The 14,852-nt window shown below is 34.0% G+C and overlaps 1 protein-coding gene across 1 annotated transcript in view; it reads left to right on the top strand.

The window, feature by feature from the left end:
* grin2aa (glutamate receptor, ionotropic, N-methyl D-aspartate 2A, a) overlaps positions 1-14,852 on the top strand; it is a 192,635-nt gene that overhangs the window by 120,152 nt on the left and 57,631 nt on the right. Inside the window, exon 4 of the mRNA XM_086154213.1 lies at positions 9,576-9,690. Within this exon, the coding sequence (XP_086010339.1) occupies positions 9,576-9,690 (115 nt within the window). The remainder of the gene's footprint in view (positions 1-9,575; positions 9,691-14,852) is intronic.

Genomic DNA, 14,852 nt, shown 5'->3' with positions numbered 1-14,852 from the left:
CGATCCTCGTGCGCGGTCGTCGGCAAATGAACTTTCGTTCGCCTTTTCAGTTCACGGCAGTTGCGGTTTGACGATTTAGCAAACGTTATTGTTGCAGCTTAAACGCAACCCGTATATCTGATTTGATTAAGTATAGTAGCTAAATACAGCAGAAATAAATATCCGGTGTTTTCTATCTTTTATTTTGCAGAAAAAAAACAGTGAAATTGTAAGTGTTGCACAAGCGACAACATTAAGACGGGTTTATTTCCGCTTCGAGTCCCACATACCGTCGTGACCAACTTTGCTTTGGTTTTACTTTTCAATTACCGAGCTGGATAAAAAAGGTGTGGTTAAGTTTATCCGTGCAACGGATGCGGCGAAACAACCGCCTGAACATGTGACAGGAAGATCTTCATTAAAAAGCTGCTCCGGCAACAAAACAAACAATAATCTGGACTGTCATCCAACTAAATTGTTCTCTTGCATGAATGGTCTTTTTATCTTATAAAGTAAACCAAAACTGACATGGATAGATAGATGGAGGTAATCAAGAAGGGGTTTACTATCCATTTCTTTTTCTTTCTCGCTCTGTTTTTAGCGTTGTTATTCAGCCTTTACGATCAAATCTGTTTTTACCAAGTTCCACTTCTGGAAGCAATTTCCAAGTGACGTCTCTCTTTGGTTAATAGACTAAATGACATTTTCAGGCTGTGTGGATACAAAAAAAAAAATAAAAATAAAAATATAAATAAATCAGGTTTGGCCATGGTTACCTGCTGTGCAATATTGAGGCCATTTCGGCAAGACGTGAAAAATCTAAATCAGAATCAGAACAACTTTATTTGGGAGGCACATCAGGGTAGCAGCATCAAAGTTGTGGACACGTGAACACCAAGACTGAAATTAAAGAAAATAAATAAAAAGAAAAAAACAAAGAAAAAAAAGAGAATAATATATAGTATAATATATGATAATATAATAATATATAATATAATATATACTGTGTATGTGTGTGTATATGTGTATACAGGACAGAAAATACAATACAAAAAATTAAAATATTGTGATAAAGTTCTTGATCTTCTGTAATGCAATTACAAAAACAAAAATTTTATACATTCTGGATTCATTACAAATCAACTGAAATATTGCAAGCCTTTTATTATTTTAATATTGCTGATTATGGCTTACATCTTAAGAAAACTCAAAAATCCTATCTCAAAATGTTAGAATATCATGAAAAAGTAATTTTTTGTTTTTTTTAATTGCATTACAGATGATAAAGAACTTTATCACAGTATCCTTATTTTCTGAGACAGTCCTGTACTTGTACCTTCCCCTTTTTTTTTGTCATGTGTGTTTATCTTTTTTTTATCCCAGAAAGCGACAATGACAAACTTTAAAAACAAAGTCTATCATACAGCTAGAAGTAAAGAAATGAAAATGACATTAACAATTAAAAAAAGTCGTTAAACAAATGAAAGTAACAAAGTGCATCTATAATTTTTATAGCAATTATTTAATCTTTATTTGATAGCAGAAAAAATATAATGGCTTGCATCCTAAGAAAACTCAAAAATCCCATCTCAAAATATTAGAATATCATGAAAAAGTATTTTTTGTTTTTTTTAATTGCATTAATGAAGATAAAGAACATTATCGCAATATTCTAATTTTCTGTGACAGTCCTGTATATATGTATACACATATATTTGTATATGTGTGTGTGTGTATATATGTATATATATAAATTACTTTAGAAACTTTACTGAACTCAACAAAGCCTTATTTTTCAATGGTAAACAATGTAAGTGACACATAATCTTTCAATCTTTGTAGTTACTGCTAACAGTTAGACAATTCATATTTCATTATATTTCTTATTCTTCCTCCTTTCTACGATTATCTATTACTGTTATGTTTTTTTACTTGAAACTCTGGCACAAAAATTTCCTTCAGGATTAATAAAGTTGTTCTCATCTCTCATCTCATCTCATAAGCTAAGCTAAACCTTATTGATGCTCATAGGGGAAATTCCTTTGTCCCGGCAGCGTAACAGTTATAATGTCAAAAAATAAAAATTATTATGGGCATAAGTATAAATAGAGAGACATACAGTAGATATAAAATAATAGAGATAGCAAGACGGAAATCAATAATGGACAAAATAAAGGAAGCGTCAGGGTGAAAGCGACACAACAATGGCGGCCTGTTACTTTGCACCATGTGAATGATCAGCTTCACCTATTTCAAATTAAGACAACCAGGTTGCCAAAACACATTTTATTGACAACTTAATATATAAGATTTGGCTCATTCTGAGGAGGAAGATTCTGATTGAAACAAAAGGGGCATATTTGGCAACCGAGGCCCTCAAAATTAAAATAAACAATTCCAAGTACAATGTAGGTCAGGGGTGTCAAACGTACGGCTCGCGGGCCGGTACCGGCTCGCAAGGGGGTCCAATCCGGTCCGTGGAATAAATCTACAATTTCAAAAAAAAAAAAAAAAAAAAAAAAATCACAAACTCCTTTTTCTTAAATAAAAATGCAGGTTTTATATTGTCAGTGTTAGCGAAATGGCACAACACCATGTGACACAACTTCCAGCAGATGGCAGCAAAGCGGCTTCCAGGTCTTTAAATCGCATTTTATGTTATTGATAGAAATTGACCTGCTTTTCCTTCGGCTCCGACACACTCACCGGCAAAATGCCGTTGTCAAAAAAGAAAAAAAGTGGATATAATGTTGGGTTTCCCAAGAAAAATTGCTCACTTCTTATTTGTTCGTTGGAGTTTCTAGGAAACCTGTACGATTGGTGCAGATGCAACTTTCGGTGCCGTTCTGGTGAAAAAAACAACAAAATGCACAGAGAAGTGAGAAGACAGTGTTGACACAGAGTTGTTGAAATTGCACTTACTTTTCTTAAAGAAGCTTAGATCGTTCGGCATGGAATTTTTTTTAAATGAATAGTTCTTTACATATAAAGATCTGTATCATGTCCCTGTTCTTTACACTAAAACACAGGAATGTACACAAGCGCAATATTTTTTCATACTCTTGTGAACTCCTTATCTTTCACTTGTTACTTAAGACACTTTATAGTTTATTTGTATTTCTTATTCTCCCTTTTTTTCTTATTTTTCACTATCTATACACTTTTTCCACCATTTTTTTTATTTTATTTTATTTCTCCTATATTTGACCAGGAAAGTCCCATTGAGATTAAAAACCTCTTTTTCAAGGGAGTCCTGGATTTATATTGTTATATTTTTCTTGTCATATTTCCTTCGGGATAAATAAAGTTGTTCTTATTCTTATTCTTGAGGAAACATGTGGACTTAATGTTACTTCTAGGTACTTACGTTATGATTTTACTGGTCCGGCCCACTTTTAGTTGCCGTCGGACCAAAATGATCGAGGTAATACTTGTCGGCTTTTCCCTTTTTTTTTTTTTGGAACTGATTTTTTAACATTTTCTTTCCATGTTTATTGGACCAAATTGCATTTCCAAATGTATCTTATCACTTGTAACCAGAGCCCTAATTCTCTGCCGCCCCGTTGTTGTTACTCAGGTGATGAGCAGGTACAGATGGTTTTGCTGTGGGTGAGAGAACTCAGCCAATATGGTTTCGTCGCCAGGATGTAGGAAACATGATTGGTCAAGGTTAGGTCGAGGTGGTGGGCAAGTGAGAGTTGTTAGACCAACCGTGGCTGTCAGGGGGAATCAGAGGACGCAGCTAACACACACTCACATAAATCCAGATGGGCTGTCACAAGCCCGTAGTGCGCTTTATATTAGCATGGCTCATCCTGCATAGTGTCTATCTGCCACCTTTGTCTCACACACACACACACACACACATATAGCAGTAGTTTCCTCTTGATTTTTGAGCTTTAATTCATCAAGATGTTGTGGAAATATATTGCTATCCTATAATTGTTCATGTATTTCCTCTGTATTCTATATTCTGGGACTTGCTAGCTGAATTTTTGTCAGATATCTAATGATTTTAATTAAATTTTCTTCAGTTGAACCTGGAAAAGAGTGACTTTTGCCGGTGGAATACTCCCGATGACCGAATGACAGTGACTCTGTGTAAAAATATAGACGGTAAAACCCAAACCCTCCATGTGTGTGTTGAAATAAAGGTGGTTGTAGTTTATTGTGACAGGCAATTTCAGTCTGCAACCCTGATATATGAGGTTTGGACCTCAAAATGCACACAATGCACTGACATATCCCGGCTCACCGGAGAATCCAGCTGGAGTGCATTCAAAATGCACCGCTGGATAAAGTTGAACTGTTCTATAGTGAAATTATCAGGTTTATTTTTTTTCCCTCTGGCTAATTTTAAATCCTGGGTCAAATCTGACACCAATATTTACTTATAGTTTTCTCCAAAGTCAACATTGCATGAACTATTGCAATAGCAAAGTTAAACTCGATTGCAGACATTTTACTTTCCCAGTGTGAGACTTTTATTTCTTCACTGTATTAATGTTTTTTTTTTTTTTGTTTTTTTTTACGGCGGACTAGTTTAATATTTATTGCGGTGCAGTGGTTAGCGCTTCGGCCTCACACACCCCGATTCAATTCCAACAATTCCTTTCTGTGTGGAGTTTGCATGTTTTCCCCCGTGTCTGGGTGTATTTTCCCCCCGCAGGCCCAAAACATGCTGCAGGAAAATTGGAAAAAATTGGGAAAATTGCCCCGAATAAATGAATGAATGAATGAATGAATGAATGAAATGAATGACGGGTCGCTCATGATGCCCAAGCATCCCCTGCAACCTTAAGTGTAGGATAAGCAGCAGAAGATGGATGGTTTAATTAAAAAAAAAAAAAAAAAAAATCTTATTTCCTACCTAAGCTCTGCTGAGTTTAAATAGCAAAAAAAAAAAAAATTATAGATGGAATACAATAAATAACAAACAATCCCTGCTTGATTTCTCAGTGGGTTTACTCTTACTTGCCTCAAACCAGAGGAAATTTTCTTTTTAATGTTTCTACCATAGAAACCATGATGCCTTAGTGTCTCAGCACATCTGTCACATTCTCATAAATATTCCATAACCGCAAGACCGTCAACAGTGTCACCATGCATTTCTTTGTGTATTTATCTTTCCATGCCATACGCATGTGTGAGCAGAGAGTTGTGACGGGTGTCTCAACATGCATAGTAGGAAACCTCACGAGGATTACATGTGAACGTTCAAGTTCATGACCTGTGGAAGCTCTTATGAAATAATTGCATCTAAAATAGTTAATGTCTATCAGCATGTTGAAACTGGCCGGTGCTGTAAATAAATAAATACATAAATAACTCAAAATGTCCTCTTTAAATACAATGTCAGCAAAAAAAAAAAAAAAAAAAAAAAAATTAAAATAAAAATTGCTGTGAGAGAAATTATTATTACTAAGAGAATCCCCTGTGTAAACGTGGGTGGGATTCATTTAATTTATGAAATTTATCTTGGCAGCTTAAATATCAGCTCCCTTTGCAGGAAATAGAGGTGAGGATTAAATCGTTCTTAAATCAAACAAATCACAAAGCAGCTTCTACGGCGTATCTGGTCCATCCATCCATTACACAGGTATTAACATTCTCAGTGACGCTTCCTTATCATTGACCCTCACATGGGTTGGAATGATTCAAGCACCGGCTGATTCTGGGGGAACCATTACAATATTTGCTTTAGGAAGGAAAACTAACATCAGATACAGAGCAAAGCTGAATTAAACTTTGTCGTTTTTTTTTTTTTTTTAATTCTGAAATATACACGAGTTATATTTTTTTGTATGTATTTGATTAAAAAAAATCATATAAAACTATAATATAATTATATGTATATATAAATGAAATATATAACCTAATCTAATTATATATATGCATATATATATATATGAAGTATATAATTAAACCCTAAAATAAAAAAACATCTCTCTCTATATATATATGTATACACACACACACACACACACACACATATATATATATATATATATATATATATATATATATATATATATATGAAGTATATAATTAAACCCTAAAATAAAATAAAAATATATATATATACTATTAGATTAGGTTATATATTTCATTTATATATACATATAATTATATTATAGTTCTACATGATTATATATAGTTTTGTCATTTTTCTAGCAACGAGCGAGTTAGCATTTTATTTACTGGCAAGATATTGGTCACGAATGACATAATTAAAATATAATCAGGATGATAGAGGGGTCAGTCTTCGGGGTGTTTAAGATCAAATAAAATCACTTTGGCTGGTTTTGCTGAGATGCTGCAGAGAAAAGCAAGAGGAGGAACAAACGTGGGGATTATTTAGCAGATATTCTAATTGCACTAAAGTATTTGCTACATTTTTATCCAGATGGAGTTTTTTAAGAAATATGCTAATTGTTTTGGCAAAAATCCCTGTTCTAAAATGTACATTTCCAAGAAATACAAGACAGTTCATTGCAATAATTGTTTAGAGAGGAAAACAATGGAAAGTTTTAATACATGCCTTCAGTTGAATGTTGTGAACAACTTTTTAATGAGATTTTTTTTTTTTTTTTAATCTAAGGCTGAAAATATTTAGTTGTCCCTATATAATGCAGTGAATATTTCTTTTTTTCGTGCTTTACGTATTGTCTGAAATAATCCCTGCAAATAAAAAGCGGTAGCTTCCTTTTTGTCACAAAATTTCGAACCAGCTTTGGCCTTCACTCTGTAAGACTTTATATACACATTACTGAGTGACATAGATAATATATTTGTAGTCACTATAATATGCATTATTTCTTGTGAATGTGTCACTATCAACTATGTATATATAATATAATTGTTCCAAAAAAAAAGGGCAATTAATTTAACCTTTTTTTTTTTTCAAAAATGTTGTACATTTTGTACAATGTTGTTGAATGCATGGCATGTTTATGTCTCTAATTAAAAAAAAAAAAAAAAAAATGGTAAGAAACAGAAAAGTATTCCTACAAACCGCTGAGGAAGAGTTTGCCTTCCATCCTTTGTAAATTTTAATTTCTTTTTTTTTTCATCACCTTTCCCCTGCAACGCACACAAACCCTGATATGATTAATAAACACATAGAAAGATAAAAGTCCTGCTCTGGACTCTTTGGATTTGGTAAATGCAGTGTTTTAAAGAGTTGAAATATCGCAAATGATGGGAGACTATTTTCTCTCTTTTTCTTTAAATTGCAATCATTATCATTATTATTTTATTGAATGTTTTCAGGTTTGTCTGATACTGTTTTCAGTCTTAAAAAAAAACATTTAGCTCTGTATCCTAGCAACATCCTCGTGGCTCCACCTGTTCAGTGGGCCCAAACCCAAAGGCGCAACACACACACACACACACACACACACACACACACACAATGACCTAGTGAAGTAAAGGACAGTAACATTTGAGTTCTTTACAGCTTTCACTTCATTCTCGTTCATTGGCTTCATATTTAGAACCAAAGTCAGTTCAGAAATTAAATGACAAACTTCAGGTTCGATTCTAGATGTGTGTGTGTGTGTGTGTGTGTGTGGGGGGTTTGCATGTTCTCCTTGTGCTGGTTGGTTCCCTCTGGTTTTTTCCGGTTCCATCCCGCAGCCCTGAATATGCAGTAGGTTAATTGAAAACCCTAAATTGCCCGATTGTGCGAGAGAACGGTTGTTTGTGTCAACGTGCAATCGCTTAGCAACCGAGCAGTACGGAAAATTAATAACGTCATACATTTAATACCTAGACATTAAATGTACGACGTGAGATATTCAAAAAAATATGTCTAAATGTGGCAAAAGGTAGAGCGATGCATGTTTGTCCAGCCGAGTTCTACGTTGTTCGCATCACATCGTTCACTACTAAAATCGGTGTTTTTATAATATATCAGCCTCAGGTTTTGGTCAGGAAGAAAAAAGAAGTCACTGGACAATTTAATTTTGCTGCTGAAAAAGGAGAGATATGTTGTTTTGTTTTTTTGTTTTTTTTTCCTGCCAAACCAATAAATCCGCTCAAGAAACAACACAAATACTAAATGAAATACCGATTCCGACGGAACGCTACGCCTCTGTGACTTTCCAAAGACGCATCACGTGGATCCACGTAACATTTAGATGTTTGTCGGCCATCGCCGGGCCGGAGCAGAGGAGCTCGCTAGCTCGGTGGCTCAGTACATGACCGCTGACAGAGGGAGGCGGGGAAGGAGGGCTGTGATTAATGCGGTGGGTTGGAGACCCAAGAATATCTTCCCGACGCCCTTCATCTTAGATAATGGGACCTGCCATTTGGGTCACTCGTCACGGCGTCAAACACCGCGTGGAGTAGAACTGTGTATTTCTTTGTTTGGCGGGTAAAACCCAAACGGGTCTTTTTTTTGGCAAGATCGCAATCAACTGTGCAGCGTTGTTGAGATGCATTTTGTAATAACGGTGCATTTTTGTAATAAACGTCCAAAATGTCATAATTTTTTCATTTCATTTTGTAATAAAGCTGCATTTTGTAATAAACTGCCGCATTTTGTAAGAAACGGCCCCAACGCATTTCGTAATACATTTTGCCGCATTATGTAATAAGTTATGACATTTTGAGAAGATTATTACAAAATGCACTTGCAACTTTTTTATTCTCGAGGAAATGTAATAACATGGAATTTATAGAATATTCTCTGTTAATGCAACCTTTGAACAGTGTACTGATAGTAATTGCTAAGTACTGCCACTAGGCTAATACACTGATACTAATAATAGGCCTAGCTTTCACAAATACTTTAAAGTAAAATAAAATACAATTAACAAATAAATAAACTATGCTTTGCAATTGTTATTACATGATCCACCATGTTATAACATTTCCTAGAGAATAATTCCTTTTGGAATAAAGCCGCATTTTGTAATAAACTGCCGTATTTTGTAATAAATTTTGCCGCATTATGTAATAAGTTATTACATATTGAGAAGATTATTACAAAATGCACTTGCAACAAGTAAAATAAAATACAATTAACAAACTTATGCTTTAGAATTGTTATTACATAATGCACCATGTTATTACATTTCCTAGAAAATAAAAAAAGTTGCAAGTGCATTTTGTAATAATCTTCTCAATAGGAAATAACTTATTACGTAATGCGGCAAAATTTATTACAAAATGCGTTGGGGCAGTTTATCACAAAATGCGGCTTTATTACAAAATGAAATGAAAAAGTTATTTCATTTTGGACGTTTATTACAAAATGCACTGTTATTACAAAATGCGGCTCAACAAGCGTTGATTTAATTCATACCTGCATTTTTGTACTTGTTGCGAAGAGATACCATGTGAAACCACACGCTTGTCTTTTATCAGTACAAACTCTTAAATTTGGTATATTTGAAGACAGCGGTGGCAAATTTACCTCTAGAACAAGGATGTGCAAAGAGGCAGGTGTTAATAAATGACAAATCATCTCAGACTCTTATAATCAAATGTTTTTCCTTCTGTTTCCTTCTTGAGGTTTAATCCCTTCCCTTCATTTGTCACCTTTTTATTTACGTCGCCTCCTGATCGCTCGTGTTTCCCTTCTGTCTCAGATACATGATGAACGTGACATGGGATGGCAGAGACTTATCCTTCACCGAGGACGGCTACCAAGAAAATCCAAAGCTGGTGGTCATCGTCCTCAACAAGGAAAGGGAGTGGGAGAAGGTAAGACCTACCTTTTGTGTGTCTTTTCGATATAAAAATGTTTTTCCTGTTCCGAAATCTCGTCCTCCCCCCCCCCCCCGTGTTTTTCTTCTCCGCTATGCAACATGCCACGCTTTATTATCGTTACGTATCCTTCTATTAGCGCCAGAACTTCAGCCGGACTCTTTGACAGGCAGGTGGTGTCGGAGATTGCGGAGTCAAAAGAAAGAAGAAGAGAAACAAATGCTAAACAGCAGCATCGGGAACGCCGCCTCCGTCTTATTTTACAACTCTTAGCTGATCAATGACCTCATTTACCGTCAAGCCTCGGATCTCCGTCCGTAATGAATGGCCACTCTGAATCGCTAAGTATTCTTGGCTTTGTAATGGACTTTAAATGGTAGCCATGGATCTTTATACCTCCATTGCTGCTTCCCGGGGACTTAAATACCTCATATTTAATGCCTCTGTGCTCAGGATATGGTGAAAGAAAGACAGAGGTGAAGCCTGAGGAAGGATTGGGTTTGATATGAAAAGGGAATTTTGAACTTGATGAACCTTTCTTTGCGTTGAGGTCCTCCATTTTTCTGTTCTGCAACTCCTTGAATGACGACTCGTCACTTTGGTCCCAACGTTTAGATTCTGCTTTGCTGCTTTAATAGCGGCGTCTTATTTTGCTTCCTTGATATTATGAGATCATAGAGAAAGTCTCATCCCTGGAAACACTTTGTATTTTAAGTTGACAGAAAGCAAGTTGATTTTTATCGAGTGACCCTTCATCCTAAATAACGTTTCGATGTGGTAAGTTGTTTGCTGTTGTTTGGAAGTCCTTTCATTTTACTAATATTTTATTTAATATCAAATAAATCTTAAATAATTTGCTTTAAAATTATACGTGCGTTTTGATCCTTTCTTTTTTCTATGACTGAGCTCATTTAATTTTGCTCATATTTTATTTCTATCAAATAAATCTTATGTAATTTGCCTTAAGATTATAGGTGTTTTGATTATTTTATGATTCATGAATGACTTCATTTAATTTTGCTAATATTATAATTACTATCAAACAATTCTTAAATAATTTGCCTTAAAATTATACGTGTCCTTTGATTATTTTATGTTTTCATGAATGACTTCATTTCATTTTGCTAATAATATAATTACTATCAAACAAATCTTCAATAATTTGCCTTAAAATTATAGATATGTTTTGATTCTTTCATTTTTCTATAAATGAGTTCATGTCATTGTGGTCATATTTTATTTACTATCAAATAAATCTTAAAACAATTACTTTAAAATTATACATGTGTTTTGATCCTTTCATTTTTCTATGACTGACTTCTTTTCATTTTACTAATATTTTATCGACTATCAAATAAATCTTAAATAATTTACTTTAAAATTATATGTGTGTTTTGATCCTTTCATTTTTCTATGACTGAGTTCATTTCATTTTGCTAATATTTTATTTACTATCAAATAAATCTTAAATAATTTGCCTTAAAATTATAGGTATGTTTCTATTATTCTATGATTCATGGATGACTTCTATTCATTTTACTAATATTTGAATCACAAGCAAACAAATCTTAAATAATTTGCCTTAATTTACAGGTGTGTTTTGATTCTTTCATTTTTCTATAAATCAGTTCATGTCATTGTGGTAATATTTTATTTACTATCAAATCAATCTTAGATAATCATAGGTGCATTTGGTTTATTTTATTTTTCAATGAATGAGTTCATTTCATTTAGCAAATATTTTGTTTGCTATCAATTAAATCTTAAATAATTTATGTAAAAATCAAAGCTACATTTTGTTTCTTTCATTTTTCTTTGAATGAGTTCAATTCATTTTGCTCATATTTTGTCTGCTATCAAATAAATCTTAAATAATTTGCTTTAAAGTTTAATTTAATGACTTTTTTTTTCATTTTAATGTCATCTTCATTTCTTTACTTCTAGCTGTATGATAGACTTTGTATTTAAAGTTTGTTATTGTTGCTTTCTAGGATAAAAAAAAAAGATTAGCACACATGACAAAAAAGGGAGAAGGTAAATGTACAGGACTAGCTAAGAAAATTAGAATATTGTGATAAAGTTCTTCTGCAATGAAATTAAAACAACAAAAAATACTTTTTCATGATACTCTAATATGTTGAGATAGGATTTTTGAGTTTTCTTAAGATGTAAGCCATAATCAGCAATATCAAAATAATAAAAGGCTTGCAATATTTCAGTTGATTTGTAACAAATCCAGAACGTATGACATTTTTGTTTTTTGTAATTGCATTACAGTAGATAAAGAACTTTATCACGATATTCAAATTTTCTGAGACAGTCCTGTATATAATAAGAATATATATATATATAAAACAAGAATATCGATGCATTTTCTGAATCAACACATTCTGACAATGTACATGAAAATTTTCAAAAAATATTACTGTATAATTTAAACAATATTACTATTTACAAGCACGAACTATAAAGATCCATAATAAAAAAAAATAAAAAAATAAAATGTCACAGAAATTCTCAGACTTGCGAAACAAAAATTGAAACAAAAGTGTTTGGTCCAAAAAATAAATAAAATGTCACAGAAATTGGGAGACTTGAGAAACAAACGTTTAAACAAAAGTGTTTGCTCCAAAAAATGGACTCCAGCAGAACCAATCTTTCCGATGGTGTTCTTTATTTTTTTTTTTATTTTTATTTTTTTATTTTTTCCTTTCCCCCTCTTTCTTTCCCAAACAATACCACGTCTCCGTCAGACAAACGGCGTTCTCCCACGGCTTTAAGCTATGATTGCCGTTGTGGTTTGCGCGAGCAAATCACACTACTTTTAATCACGGCCCGAGACCCCTGTTATTGGGGTGGCGACGGTTCGCCGCACGTGTGTGTGTGTGTGTGTGTGTGTGCACGTTTACCCTTAGCTCACATAAACGCTATTCCAGAGACTTATTGTACAACATAACTGGTTTTTATTCAGGTCGCATCCGTCCGTCTGTTAACTTAGTTTGCCGCAATCTCCTCCCGGTTCTTGAGTCTGGCTTTTTCATATTTCATATTGACAGACGCCCACGCTGGTAGTCGCGACGCAAAAAGAATGCTAAAGGGAGCTAAAGTGCGTCGCCGCAAACCCGCTCTGTGAAATCGATCGGCGCTGCTTCGCAAAGAAAAGTGACGGCGAGTGAAACTCAAAGGGTAAAATTAATTGGGAGCTCTTTTCTCTTCCTTTATTTCTTCACGTTTCTTGCTTGCTCTTAAACTCTGGTGCATTTTGCACCGGAAATATTGAGAGATAAAATGCCGTTACAGCGTCAAACCTATGGAAAGGCACTCCAAATAGAAATCGACACGGAGTGAAATCGGGTCGCGGCCGAAACTGCAAGACGACGTGCTGGAAAAAAAAATGCTACTTACCTTAAATTTCTAATTTTCAAAGGCATCTTTCAAAATTTTGAGGAAATTAAATGAACCGGTAGGATAAAATTATTATTAAAATATTGAAAATGTTCCCATTAATAATGCAACTAAAGGTTTGAGGTGATATTTTGAAGTAAATGAAGTGAAATAGGGAGCAAAAGTATCATATAATATTTTGAAATCTGCATTTTTGAGTATAACTAATTTTTCCAGACTGCCTGTATAATGCCGAAACAATATTATAAATAAATCACATTGGCATCGGCATTGTTTTGCCACTTGAAAGTGAAAAGAATGAAGAAAAAAAATAAATCAAAATGTTTGTCCATTTCCCCAGTTGTACGCTCAAAAACACCACATTGGTTTGCTCGCATATTTATGAGTTTTGAGGAGAACCGCTGATTCCAGCTGGAATCCAGATGGAAGCGCGTTGGAGTTCGAAGATTCTCACACAAAACTGTGCTTTTCTCTCGGCGGGGTTTCGCTGGAAACGTCTCAGAACAGATAAAATGCATTGCGACGTTTGATGTGCGCTTCACGTTGTCATTTTAAATGCAATCGCATTTAAATTTCGCTCGTCCTTCTTCCAGGTTTGTCTAAACTGAGCCGGCGGTGTTGGACGCCGCGAGAGGAGACGCCTCCTTTTTTGAGTTAATTCAAATTGGTTCATTTAATTTTGTTTTATTTATTATCGTATTTTGTCATCCATCAAGCCATTCATTAAGAATAAGAATAAGAATAAGAACATCTTTGTTTATCCCGAAGGAAATTGTTGTGCCAGAGTTACAAGAAAAATATAACAAAAATAAATAATAGTAGAAAATTGAATAAACACTTAAAAAAAAAGAGAATAAGAGATACAAATGAACATTAGTGTCTTAAGTAACAAGTGAAATAAACTATAAAGTGTCTTAAGTAACAAGTGAAAACTATAAAGTGTCTTAAGTAACAAGTGAAATAAACTATAAAGTGTCTTAAGTAACAAGTGAAATAAACTATAAAGTGTCTTAAGTAACAAGTGAAATAAACTATAAAGTGTCTTAAGTAACAAGTGAAATAAACTATAAAGTGTCTTAAGTAACAAGTGAAAACTATAAAGTGTCTTAAGTAACAAGTGAAATAAACTATAAAGTGTCTTAAGTAACAAGTGAAAACTATAAAGTGTCTTAAGTAACAAGTGAAATAAACTATAAAGTGTCTTAAGTAACAAGTGAAATAAACTATAAAGTGTCTTAAGTAACAAGTGAAAACTATAAAGTGTCTTGAGAAAGATAAGGAGTGCACAAGAGTATGAAAAAATATTGTACATGTAGCTGTTAGGAAATATTGCACCGTTATGAATATATATACAGATAAATTATTACAATTTACAGTAAGTGGGTGTGAATTATTTTATTCTTTTTTTTTTGCGATTTTATGATTTTATGATTTTAAGGTTCCCTGCGGCTGAAAGGAGAGGAATTAAAAAGTGTATTAAAAAGTGTACGTATGTTTTTGGGTTTCGGGTCCCGGGTGTGAGGCGGATTATTTGGGACCGCCGGTGCACATTCCCGCCGAACATTATTTCATTTTATTTTAAATTGACGTCCGGCGCCGCTCTCATATCTCCTCGTAACGGCTGTTTTTTTCAACTCACCCTGCATTTAACCTCAGGAAGTGACTGTTTCCCCGAGTCTAGGATCCACGGCGACCTTTGTCAGTCTTTGTTTTTCACATGAAAGGTGATAGGAGCGACTCTTCCCCTGGTTTCA

This window comes from Fistularia commersonii, chromosome 10 (genome assembly GCF_037954325.1).
Source record: "Fistularia commersonii isolate RoL2024-O1a breed Wild chromosome 10, RoL_Fcom_v1.0, whole genome shotgun sequence".
Taxonomy (NCBI): domain Eukaryota; kingdom Metazoa; phylum Chordata; class Actinopteri; order Syngnathiformes; family Fistulariidae; genus Fistularia; species Fistularia commersonii.
Note: the sequence above shows the minus strand (reverse complement) of the source record. Positions and strands in the feature narration are given on the sequence as shown.